Raw genomic sequence first — 13,385 nt, 5'->3', positions numbered from 1 at the left:
CCGGGAGCCCCCACCGCCACCTGCCCCACCCACCTTGCCGGCCCCCACCCTCCAGAACAGCCACGAGCTTTCCCAGTGTTCATGAGGACCACCCTAGCTCAGCCCCACTTTTCTAGAATTCCTCTCTGCCCTTCTGGAGCCTTCCCTGCTCCGCAAAGGCATTGTCACCTGCCCCTTCTACATGCCAACAGTATCCCTGTTAGCCCTTGTGCATCCACAGCAACAACCTCCATCCCCTCTGTGTTCCCAGGAGAGCGGGGGCTTCTTAGGGACAGGACTCTTTCATGATATCCCGGATGCACATGGCAAGTCTTGGATGAACACTTCTGAAATAAGCCGAGAGCAGCTCAAGCCTCTCCCAACCCCCGTGAAGTATTACCCAGCCCACTGCCAACCTGGTTGCCAGAACAAGACACCCCCCGCTCCCGGGGACCCCACCAAACCGTCCGCGGCTGCTTTCTGTTCTGCACCCCGTACCGCACAACAGGCACACAAAGGTGCCGACAGACACCTGCTGTGTGGGTCAGGGATGCGCGGCAACGCTCTGCTCTGGGAACATCAGGGACAGCGCCCCCTGATTTATTTCAGGAGAGGGCCCCAGGGATGCCTTGAGTGACCAACTGGCCTTCCGGGGCTGGCGTGGCTCTGCTCCGAAAGACACTCTTCCCAACCCCGCTGAGGTTTAAAGGACCTTCCCGGCAAGATCCCCTCTGCGTGGTCGGTGGTCATTATCTGGAGCTACGGTGGCCAGTGGTTTAGATCTCTGGACACTCCGATCAAAGCCCCTTTGGACCCAATGCTCACTGTCTCCCCCCCTCCCTCCTCACACCTGATAGGGAGAAGGGGGCTACTTGGGGCCAGGACACATCAGGGTTGTTTTCTTTAATGCCTTTATTCAGGGCACCTGGGTGGCTCGGTCAGTTGAGCGTCTGACATCGACTCAGGTCATGATCTCGTGGCTTGTGAGTTCAACTCCCACACTGGGCTCTCGGCTATCAGCACAGAGCCTGCTTCGGATCCTCCCTCTCCTTCTCTCTCTGCCCTAACCCTGAGCACTCTTTCTCTCAAAAATAAATAAACATTAAAAAAGTAATAAAATAGGGGCACCTGGGTGGCTCAGTCGGTTAAGCGTCCGGCTTCAGCTCAGGTCACAATCTCACAGTTTACAAGTTTGAGCCCCGTGTCCGGGTCTGTGCTGACAGCTCGGAGCCTGGAGCCTGCTTTGGATTCTGTGTTTCCCAACCTCTCTACCTCTCACCCGTTCATGCTCGGTCTCTCTTTCTCAAAAAGAAATAAACAATAAAACAGCTTTTTAAATAAATAAAAGATGCCTTCATTCAATAACTAGGTCACTACATCTATTGGGGAGGGGAACTAAGAGGGTGACCCTTCTGGCTCACATCCCACTGCCCCAGGCAGATTGTCAGGAAGCTACTTTTTTTTTTTTTTTTTTCTAGGAGAGAGAGAGAGACAGCGTGAGCAGGGGAGGGTCAGAGAGAGAGGGAGTCACAGACTGAAACAGGCTCCAGGCTCTGAGCTGGCAGTCAGCACAGAGCCCGATGCGGGGCTCGAACCCACGAACCGCGAGATCATGACCTAAGCGAAAGTCGGACGCTTAACCGACTAAGCCACCCAGGCGCCCCTATCAGGAAACTACTTCAAAGCAACTTAAGAATTAGGCAGTTATGCTATGGACAGTGACAGGTGTCAGGAGGCTGAGTTTCTTAAGCAGGACAAGTGTCATTTCTGGCAGACAAGTGGGGTTTATGTGGGGTCGATGGCCTCAATGTATAGATTCACAAAGGCAAATATTCCCGCAGCCTCCGCTAGAACCAATGCCCGGGCATCCCATCTGCCTCTTGTGATGTGCTCAGTGCAGAGAAAACGGAGTTCAAGGGCAGTCAGAGGAGTGGCCAGAGGGCAGCCCCTGCCATCTAGGCTGCGAGCCCGAGACTGGACTCTGTAGGGAGCGGGTTCAAGGAGAGGCATGGAAAACTTGACATCTCTCCACCCAAGCTGTGGCGTGGATTTCTAGCGCCACTTCCTCAACAGCCTCTGCGTGGGCGGACCGAGTCCCTGGCAAAAGTCCCAGGTTGCTGTGAAGACATTTCCTGTGCAGGGCAGTGGCCCGGGGGAGGCTGGGGATGGGTGGCTGCAGCAGGCATGAAAAAGCTCTTAAAATAAATGCGGCTTTGAGCTCCTGAGTCCCGGGGCTGAGGGGCTCAGGAGAAGCCACGGGGGAATAAAGATCTCACCAGGGCAGCGGGTTGGAACCGAGCACTTTAATGACAGCTGATTCTCAGGGCGGCTGCTTATGAACTCTGTTCTATGAGCTCAACAACCCCCTGAGGGAGGTGCCATTTTTAGTCCCACTGTACAGGGATGGAGATGGAGGCACAGAGAGGTTAAGAAGCCTGCCCAAAGCGACCCAGTGGGGGAACTGGGATTTGAATCCACTTTCGGGCTATACCACCTGGGCAAGTTACTCAGGCCAAGTCTGGCTCCAGAGCCACTGCTCTTACCTATACCCTTGCAGAAGGATCGCCAACGTACCTAACGATGCTGCCATTTTACGAATGAGGGACTATTCCCCGGAGGGAGCTGAATCATCTGCCCAAGTGCACGGCTAGTCTGAGTTGAACCCAAGATGCCAGCATGGGTTCATCCAGCCCGGAGGTCTGGCAGCCTTCGATCACGATGGCTGACTAAGGTACCACTTGCTCATTTCCAAATTGACACCGAAAGTGCTCATCATTAGCGTAAGTGGTTGTGAATAATGTACTTTCTGGCACATGCTAAATACTGACGTGTAAGAATAAATCCCTTGTCGGCCTCTTTACAGTGGAACCTAGACTCTGGTTTGACAATCGTCCTTGTATATTATTTAAAGGAATGCACGAACGAGTTCTTCTTCAACAGATGGGACTTTCCTCTGAATTTCCATTCCACCCCCCACCACCCCAGATTTCATCCTAATGTCACATATTTTATGCTTCTGTGTCCCATATTGATCACACTGTGCAGCAATTTGATCCTAATGCTGAAAGTGTTTAAAAGACTTTGGCTTGAGTTATCGTTACAATGACTTTTAGTACAAAAATCAGTCAAGCAATGTTAACAAAATGCTCTGCTAAATACTGACTTAACATAAAAAAATAAAGATTTGTTGGGAAGGTGGGGGGGACCTCTGGTCCACATATCCCTGGAGAAATGTTATTTATTAACGGAATGAAACTAGATTCTCTACCAATGCTAGTTCTGTTTTTCATTTTTATAGATGTCAACACTAGGAAACCTTGTTCACATTAATAGATTGAGGAGAATAGAAAGGGCTTCATTATAGAAATGTTGCCCGATATTCTTCAGAGTCCTTCTGAGGCACCTGCTTCCAAAAATCACAAATCTATCTAGAAAATTACTATTCGTGCTGTCAGGTGACACCCCCATTAGGTTTTCCCTCAATTTTGTAGAAAGCGAACAAAGGAACTTGGAAGCAAACTGCTACCCAGTCACGACAGTGACTTGCTTCCGCGACAGCGCTGATGACAATGTTGTGACCCCCCCCGTTGTCAGCCATCTGTAGGGATTCACCTCCCAGAGTGACACACCGCGTAGGGTTCTGGGGGGAGAAGGTAAGATGGAAGGGGGGTTGCGGGTGGGGCAGAGAGAATGAGAAGCCAGTCCTTCATCGCAGCGACATTCTTACGGAGGTGAGGACCTAGGAACTCTCTCCCTCAGCACCGGCCAAGCCAGTGTCGGGTGGACAGTCTCAGTGACACTAGAGGAGCAGCACCAGACCGCGGCCTCTCCGGGAGGGGCAGCTGGCCCTGCTCAGCCCGGCACGTGGCTTCCTGTTCCTTCAGGGCTGGCGTGACTCTGCCCACCCCATCCTGTCCAGCACCCTTGGGTGTGTGCCCCACACCATAGGTTTTAGGGAAAGGGTCCTGGTTCAAGCCTAGCACTCGACTACTGGGGGTCACCGCCCCCCAACGAGTCAGCGTGGTGCGGTCTCTTGGGGATAAAAGGGGGGCTGCGGGGGGTGACCTGGCCCAGGTGTGTGAGACGTCACCTTGAGCACAGGATCTGGGCTGTTTTCAGTGAGGCAGGATCCGTTTTCTCCCAGGGAAGAAGTAAACAGGGGTGGGGGGGNTTTTCTCCCAGGGAAGAAGGAAACAGGCCTGGGGGGGCGGGGGGGCAGGGGGAGTCTCCAAAGCCCTGAGCTAAGGCTGAGTCCAGGGGCCTGAAACCAGCAAGGACCTTACAGCCAAGGAAACACAAAACTCAGACTTGCTCTGGCGTCAGGAGATGAGGCTCTGACCCCGCAGGCCTCCACCGGCCCGTGAGGACTCTGGCCCTCAGATGCACCAGGGAGGTGGCCTCTCGGTCGCTTCCAGCTCAAAGGAAGCCTGGTTCCAGGACTCTGGCCAAAGGGAGAGCATGCCTGGGTCCGAGGTCACCGGCCACAGGCAGGTGAGGTCACAGACACACCAGAGGCAGATGGGGTCACACAGGGACACGCACACACCTCCGGAGGGCAGGAGGCTCACGGTCCAGCCTGAAGAAGCAGGGTGGAAACATGGAGGGCAACAACCCGGGTATATATGGTTTAACAGAGGACAGGGTTTCCGTGTGGGAAGATGAAGAAAGTTCTAGAGATGAATGGTGGCGATGGCTGCACAACAACATTGTGAACATCCTTCATGCCACTGACTCTACACTTAAAATTAGTCCACGTGGGAAACTTCATCTTCTGTATATTTTACTGCACACAAAAAACCATGGCGACCTCAGTGCCGGTTTTAGGAACTCTTTCCCTCGAGAGGGCTGCCTCCAAAGCCCAAGCCCAAGGCACAGCTGCCCCAAACCCCCTGACCCCTGCAGGAACGGGGTCCGTGTCTTATCGAGCTGTGGCCATTGTCATCTGGCTGGGCAGGCCTGGCGCTAGGGTCACCATGAGTCACGCGCAGACACAATGCCGTTTGTGCAGGGACAATGCGGGGTGTGTTCTGTCCGCTGGGCCTCTGGCTTCCCCTGTGCTGGCATTTCTCTATTTGCTCAGCCTCGGAGCTCACTCCCTAGCCAGGTTCGTGCCAGTCCCAAGCCCGGGGCTCCCACAGGCGCCTCATCTGTCCTGCTCATGCAGGACACTCTCCCACATAAGCTGTAGGCACAGCAGGAGCTCTGGGCGCTTTGGCCAGAGGGTCCCCAAGGCCTCCCCTCATACCGACAAGCTCAGAATTCTAAATACCCTGTATCCACATGCACGGTTTCAAGGATCTCTTTCATCTTCCCTTTCTAGAACACGAAAGTGGTGCAGACATCAGTGTGCTGGCGGCTTCCACCAGCTCACGGGATCCCGCTGTGCACATCTTTCCCCAGCTCCGCACTGGAGCCTGAAACCAGCCAGGGGCGGGCTGTCTATGCCACGGAGCTTGGCAAATACCGCATATCAGGGCTTTTGCCCCCCAGAGAGCGGGATGTCAAATATTTACCAGCACCCCACTGCAGATAGGTAATAAATTATTCTAAGACTGATGAAGGCCATACCATTTCAAGAATTTCTGGAGAACACTGTAGACCCTGATGTCAAGACTAAAGACTATCAGGGGCACCTGGGTGGCTCAGTCCATTAAGCCTCCAGCTTCGGCTCAGGTCATGATCTCACCGTCTGTGGGTTTGAGCCCTGCATCGGGCTCTGAGCCGACAGCATGGAACCTGAAGCCTGCTTCAGATTCTGTGTCTCCCCCTCTCTCTGCCCCTCCTCCACGCTCTCCCTTTCTCTCCAAAATAAACATTAAAATAAGATAAAAACAAAACTAAACACTTTCAAATCTCCTTCTCCAGAGACTTTTCATTTTGCAGGGACTGCCCACATAGGTCAGCCCTACACTAGCCTGTGTGCAGACTGACCACCCACCAGGAGTCAGTGACCTGACCTCTACCCCACACCTAGTTCACCCAGAGGGACCCCGCTGCAGGCCAGGCCTCCCGCTCAGTACCCGCGTTCAACTGTGTTCATTCTCCCCTATGAATCTCTTTTGAATTATGTAATATAGAGATGAGGCAGTTTTCCCGATTTTGCAGGTGGGAAAACGGCCCTAGGGAGATGAATAAATCCAGAAGGTGAGTCTGTTGTGAAGCAGGAGAGGGAAGCTAGCAGGGTGGGCTTCTGGCTGGGTACTCCAGAAGTCGGGAGGACACAGCTCAGTGCAGACCTCCACGGACTCAGCCCTTGAGGCTATGAAACAGGGAGGCTGTGAGAGCTGAGGTTAGAAGGGAGTTAAATCGGGGCGCCTGGGTGGCTTAGTCGGTTAAGCGTCCGACTTTCGCTTAGGTCACGATCTCGCGGTTCGTGGGTTCGAGCCCCGCGTCGGGCTCTGTGCTGACTGCCAGCTCAGAGCCTGGAGCCTGTTCTAGTCTGTGACTCCCTCTCTCTCTGACCCTCCCCTGCTCACGCTGTCTCTCTCTCTCTCCTAGAAATAAATAAAACATTTAAAAAAAAAAAGAAGGGAGTTAAATCCCTGTAATCATTGGGATAAATTTTTGTGACTGCTATAATCTCACTTTCTATGCTTTGTATCACGGATGCATCAGGAAGCCGACTCCCTGGCTAATTGGGGGGGCTCTGCCCCCTTCCCACAGGCACTTCAGAGAGGAAGGAGAGACTCACGCTCTCCATGTAAACCTAGGAACCGGGGATAAAGCTTTTATGTAATTTCTGTGCATGTTTCTTCATTTCTAACGTAAAAAAGCTATTTTCGCTTAAGCAGATTGAAATTGAACAACTTGTCCCCCCAGTGACCAGCCTGAGGGGAAGTATCTTTCTTCGTCCAGAGAAGCTCAGCCTGAAACAGTCAGAAGGGAGGCCCGCCCCCCACTCGGGCTGCCTGTCTTGGTGGCAACAAAATTGGGATTTCACCTTGCACTGGCCGGCAGCCTCAACAGGTGAGAAGAAGACCTAATAGTTCTGGGCTGGGGGCTTCCAGCAGGAAAAGAAAACCGAGCAAGCCCTCCCTCGTGGAACGGAAGGGGATTTGGAAAAGTGAAAAAGTCGATTATAAGCCCCTTCCTTCCATCCTTCAGATGCCCTAAGGGCCCTCCCAGGGATGTGCTGAAAACAGGCCAATGGTCCTGACTTCCTCCCCTCCTCGGAGAGCTTCGGCAGCCCACCCTGGAGGGTGACTCGGGCAGGCGGGGCTGGGCGTATTCAGAGGACAGGAGAAATGGGCGCGGGGGACCTAACAGGCTTCCATGCCACGGGCATGGCCCTGCTCTCGCCCAGCCCCCCCCGATGCCGTGTGCAGGGGAAGGGTGGGGGCTGCGGGGAGGGGGTGACTGCGGGAAGGGAGGAGGGTCTTGCAGCTCTAGGAGTTGGTCACCTCTCACCACATCCTGCCCTGGGATGGCTCTCCTGCTGTGTCTCTTGAGCAGGTCACCCCGCGGTCACCCTGGCCCCTCTGACAATGTTTCTCTGGGGGCTGACCGGTTTCTGCCCACTTTCAAGACAGAACAGCCGAGGGGCTGAAAAGAGCCCCAGGCACCAGAAGGCACTAGTTTATTTTTTTTATTTTTTATTTTTTTTAAATGTTTTTTATTTATTTCTAGGAGAGAGAGAGAGAGACAGCGTGAGCAGGGGAGGGTCAGAGAGAGAGGGAGTCACAGACTGAAACAGTCTCCAGGCTCTGAGCTGGCAGTCAGCACAGAGCCCGACGCGGGGCTCGAACCCACGAACCGCGAGATCATGACCCGAGCGAAAGTCGGACGCTTAACCAACTAAGCCACCCGGGCGCCCCAGAAGGCACTAGTTTAAAACCCAGGTCACCACCTTCCAACGTTAGGCAAGCGGCTGCGCTGCGCTAAATCTGGGTCTTGGTCAGGTGCAAAGTGGATCGTTAATTTATTTAGGAGAAAAACACTGCCAGTTATAACTGGAAGATGTCAGCAACTGTAACGTATCCTAAGAGCCAAGACACTACAATGTGAAAAATATATATATATGTCACAGAGTAGACAAAATACAGCACTTAAGTTTTCTGGGCTTCTCTTTGTCTGCGAAGCGGGACAGTAATGGCGTCTATCAGGCTGTAGCGAGAACCAAGTTAATATATTAAAATACTTAAAACAGTGTCAAGTACAGAATAAGAAGGTTAATGTCATTCTTACATCGTCATCACTGAGGCTGGGACCACAGGCATTTTTCATAACCTTGGAAAAAGCACTGTGGGGGAAAATCCTGTCAGGCAGCCCATTTTCCTGGAAAAGGCCATGTATGGAGACCACTAGATGTGGGTTTGAATCCTAACTATACTCTTACCTTAGGCAATTACTTTAGCCCCTGAGCCTGTTTCCATTACTATAAACAGTGGGAAAGACACAACATCTTATTGGCTTACCTTTAGGGTTAAATAAATTCATGTATATCTAGCCCTTGGGACAAAACAGACATTTAATAAATGCATTTGTTGTGGAGTACTGAATGCTTCCCCTATGCACTATTTGAAAATGATCCATGCAATCATCATCGTTCAGGAGAAACCATCCCATGAAAGAAAGACCCAGAAAAGTAACGGCAAACAACAGTGCTATTCTGTCGGCTTAGGAACTCGTGGGTCTCTGAACACAGCTGCTGGGGGAGGCGTGGAGCCGTTACACGCTGGGCTCAGGGAGCGCCGTGTGCCCGAATCTGGTCACCTCACAGCCACCTCTCATTTTGATAAGCAGCACTAAGAATGAGGGATGTCACCTGTGCCCTGGTCTTGGCCCCAAATATCCCTGGAGCTACTGGGTGGGGTCAACATAAGTCAGGTGGCCAAAAGAGGAGAAAGGAAGTGGTGGCCGCAGACCCAGAAGTGCGCCAGGGCTCCCATGAGATCCAGGAACACAGAGGTGACAACGCAGGGGCCCCACGGAAAGGCTGTGACCCCCCAACAGCAGCCCAGCTGGCGGCTCAGCCCCAAGGGTCTCACACGGAGATGCCCACTTGTCCCTGCTCGTTCTCTGCTTTTTCCAAGTCAGACTACATGGCCCGTTTTAACACGCACCTCCCTTTCCTGTCCCTCACGCCCCACTCTCGGCGTCAGTGGCAGGTGCTCTGGGCTTCTCTGCCTAGTCAACACACCTGGTCCCCGCTCTTCTCCAGGACACCCCGTGAGTCCGGGGGGCTTCTGACCTCCTACACCCACCCTTTCCAGAGTACAGATCCCTTGTAAATGAGGAACAACCCCCTGGGCACACCCCACAGACCTGACTTTGGAAGAACTCTGGTCCTGGAGGGCGAGCAATGAAGGTGAGCTCCTTTGCACACAATCCTCCTCCTCATTCACCTTGACCTCCTCCCCGCAGGGAGGAGCAGGCACAGCAGAAATAAAGAAATGTTTTAAAAGATCCTAACAGCTGAAACGAAACGCCTAAATCCGGCAGTCTTTCCAAACGAGCAGGAGAGGAGCTCTGCCTGGCACCCCAGAAGTCTAGCATCAGATGCTCTGACAGCTGCTGTTCTGCGTGATCGGGGACTTACCAGATTTTAACCTGAGCTCCCCCAGGCAGCCGTAAGCGTCCGTGATCTTTCCATACTGGCCTTTAATGACGTCCTTCTCTTCCGGAGCTAGGGGAGAAGCACATCACAGACAGCATCAGCCTGGGTCTCCTGCTGGACTTACTTCACTGCAGCCTCCTCCCCACCCACTCGGAAAAGAAAACGCAGAGACAATAGCTCGGCCCCAAGTAACGTGTGTGGAGGTTTTATGATCAGCGAATCACCGAGCTGCAGAGATTTAGACCTTCCCACCCAAAGCTTGCTCTCTGGAAGCGCCCACAGCTCCCAGGGGCCTGGGGAGGGCGAGGAGAGTCCCCGGCAGAGGCCGGAGGCGCTGGGGTGCAAGCCAGGAGCAGGTGCCTCGGGCTCAGCCCCTGTCCTCAGGCTCTGGAACAGGAGTGCGTCATCGTTACCCGATGGGGAAGACCTTCCTCCCTAAATACTGTCTGCTGGAGGCTCGTCCTGCGAGTGCCCCTCTCTCCACAAGGACCTGCTGACACAAGGGAGGCTGAGCAGAAGACCCACGTGCCCCAGGCACCCCAGGCCTGGGCCCAAGGGAAGCCGCATGAGCAGAGACCCCAGGTCTTTAGCAGTTACCACCAGTGCTCAGGACAAGACACCACCCAGGCTGAGAGCAAGATAAGAAAGCGGACATGACAGAGAGAAGGACCACTTGGAGTAGGGAGCCCGTGACCCACAAGGTCGCCAAGACCCATCCAGCATTTACAGCAGCAGGCCCTCGGACCCCTTCTCCGAAAAATGTTTCCACACGCAGAGAATGAAACAGACAGACAGACAAACAAACAAACAAACCCTGGATGAATCCTCAAATAAGGGCCTGGCAAACAGCAGGAGGGAGATTTACTAGGAAAGCAGCCACTCAGCCTCTGAATTACTGTGATAGGCAAACTCCTAATCTGGGGTGACGGACGAAGGCCCGGCAGTCACTGTAGCTCCGCGAGATCGGCTTGGGGGGGTCTGCACAACCTCTACAGCTGTGTGCAAAACATCTGGATGCTAGAGTTTATTTGTTGATTTTGAGAGAGAGCAGGCAAGCAAGTGTGGGGGAGGGGCAGAGAGCGAGGGAGAGAGAGAATCCCAAGCAGGCTCTGCACTGTCTGTGAGGACCCCGATGTGGGGCTCGAACTCACGAACTGTTGAGATCATGACCTGAGCAGAAACCAAGAGTCAGACACTCAACCAACTGCACCTCCAGGTGCCCCCTGGATGTACATTTTTATGGGGCTGGAGGCAGAGTTTTTGTCAGAATCTCAAAGGAGTTAGCGACACTGAAAAGGCTAAGAACCAGTGTAATAAACATTTCCCCCAATACTCACATGGGCTTTTCTGATTGGTTAGGGTCGGGGGGAGGGCAGAGGAACACTGGGGGCCACATCCCACCTCCTCCACCGGCCGGGTTCAGAGGTGGGGCGGCCAGGAGGCGCGTGATCACTAGTCTCCTGCTGCTGCTGTGGTAACAAATGACCAGACCCAGGAGCTCCAAACAGCACACATTCATGAGCTGACAACCAGGCAGGTGTGAAGTCTCTGAAATGGGTTCTACTGGGTTAAAATCAGTGTCGGCAGGACTGTGTTCCCCTGGAAGCTCTGGGAAACCCCGCTTCCTGGCATTTTCCAGCATCTAGAGGCCATCCGCGCCTCTGGGCCCCCGGGCCCAGCCCACCTTCAAAGCGAGCGACTACATCGCTCCTGGGGGCTCTGCTCCCACTGCTGCTTCTCCCACTACCTCCTTCCTCGTTTAAGGGCCCCCGTGAGTTACCCAGGCAACCCAGCAGTCTCCGTAACTTACTCACGTCGGCAGGGTCCCTTTTGCCACGCAAGGTAAGAGTCACAGGGACTCAGGATTAGGACGCTAACATCTTAGGGGCCCTCAGATGGCCACGGCCCATTTCCTGGAGGCCATAGGCCTCCCACCCCCACGGACGACGGGTGAGGGGACGAGGTATCCTCTCCACTCCCCGCATCTGCTCCTGGCCGAGATGAACAGCAGCCTTTGCCCAAACAAGCCCACTGGATTTTTTTTTTAAGTTTATTTATTTATTCATTTATTTTAAAGATGGTTTTAGTGTTTATTTTTGAGAGACTGAGACAGAGTGTGAGCAGGGGAGGGACAGAGAAAGGGAGACACAGAATCTGAAACAGGCTCCAGGCTCTGAGCTGTCAGCACAGGGCCCAACGTGGGGTTCAAAGCCATGAACCACGAGATCATGACCCGAGCTGAAGTCAGACACTTAACCGACTGAGCCATCCAGGCGCCCAGCAAGCCCGCTGTTAAGGGCCGAGCACTGTGTCATGTGCCCACAGAGTCCTCCTGGAAATGGGCCTGTTCCCTGCTCTGGGACAAGTAAAGCCATGAAAACCCAGGCTCACAGGGAGACGTGAATGTCCCTAACCCTACGGGCCACAGGCATGGCCAAACTGGGGTCTCGGCATCCAGGTGCTGCGGGCAGAGCCAGGAGGGGTAAACCAGGCGGCTGGTGGCTCTCATCTCAGTACACAAGCTGGTAAAGCAGGAGGGTAATTGAGACACAAACATATATGGATTTCAACCCTCGGAGCTTTACAAAGCCTTCAAACAGAATCCTTCAGTGACGAGAATCATCGCGTTCTCATTTTGTTAACCAGTGACGGGGAGGACTCTGTGCGTGCACTACCTCTGCAAACAATCCTGACCAAAGAAAACAAAACATCGGGAAACTGCTCCCCAGAGCGATGTGGTGGAGTCCACACATCAGAGGTGGGGACACGCCCACAAGGCGGGTTGCGGGAATAAAACTGATGGCCTGCCCTGCCGCCACAGGTGACCAGCGTGTGCATCACAGCCCTCCTCACCAGGAAAAGTAAACCAGTACAAATTTAAAAAAGGGTCTTTATCCTTGTATTTATTTATTATTTTTTAATGTTTTATTTGTTTTTGAGAGAGAGAAAGAGACAGAGTGTGAGCAGGGCAGGGGCAGAGAGAAAGAGGGAGACACAGAATCCGAAGCAGGCTCCAGGCTCTGAGCTGTCAGCACAGAGCCTGATGTGGGGCTCGAACCCACGAACTGTGAGGTCATGACCTGAGCTGAAGTCGGACGCTTAACCGACTGAGCCCCCCAGGCGTCCCCTTCCTCCTCATATTTACCAGACATGCAAGCACAACAACGCAGGACCGCCGTGTCCCATTCAGATCCGATGAGCCACTGCCTTCCCAACAGAGACATCTCTTATAGCGGACTTCCTGTGCGGGAGCTCCTGGCAAATCACCCCCTACTGGGTGTGCAGGCTCATGACAAGATGCTGTTCGTCCACAGATTCACTGCAAACAAAACGCTACCGTCTCCCAGTGCAGAAGGCCAGAAGCCTGAAGCAGGTGTCGGCGGGGGCGGGGATCCCTCTGACCGCTCCTGGGGAAGATCCTTTCCTGCATCCTCCGGGCTTCGGGGGTGGCCGTCAGTCCTCGGCGATCGCTGGCTTCCCTATCCCTCACTCCAGTCCCTAGGGGGCCTCCATCTTCACGTGACCTTCTTCCGGCTGTGTGTCTCTGTGTCTCCTCTTCTTCTTTTTTTATTTTTATTTTTAAAATTCATTTTAATTTATTTTTGAGAGGGAGACAGAACATGAGTGGGGGAGGGGCAGAGAGAGAGGGAGATACAGAATCCGAAGCAGGCTCCAGGCTCTGAGCTGCCAGCCCAGAGCCCAACATGGGGCTCGAACCCATGAGCCACGAGATCATGACCTGCACTGAAGCCAGCCGCTTAACGGACTGAGCCACCCAGGCGCCCTGAGCCAGCCCAGACCCCCCCAGCACGCCGTCCCTCCTGTAAGCTTAGTTTCTGGTTTCCTCTTC

General features: G+C 53.7%; 1 protein-coding gene across 1 annotated transcript in view; it reads right to left on the bottom strand.

The window, feature by feature from the left end:
* SYNJ2 (synaptojanin 2) overlaps positions 1–13,385 on the bottom strand; it is a 103,053-nt gene that overhangs the window by 67,323 nt on the left and 22,345 nt on the right. The window contains exon 2 of the mRNA XM_077755122.1: positions 9,518–9,604. Coding sequence (XP_077611248.1) covers positions 9,518–9,604 — 87 coding nt within the window. The remainder of the gene's footprint in view (positions 1–9,517; positions 9,605–13,385) is intronic.

Source organism: Crocuta crocuta, unplaced genomic scaffold (genome assembly GCF_008692635.1).
Source record: "Crocuta crocuta isolate KB4526 unplaced genomic scaffold, BGI_CrCroc_1.0 scaffold11, whole genome shotgun sequence".
Classification (NCBI taxonomy): Eukaryota; Metazoa; Chordata; class Mammalia; order Carnivora; family Hyaenidae; genus Crocuta; species Crocuta crocuta.
Note: the sequence above shows the minus strand (reverse complement) of the source record. Positions and strands in the feature narration are given on the sequence as shown.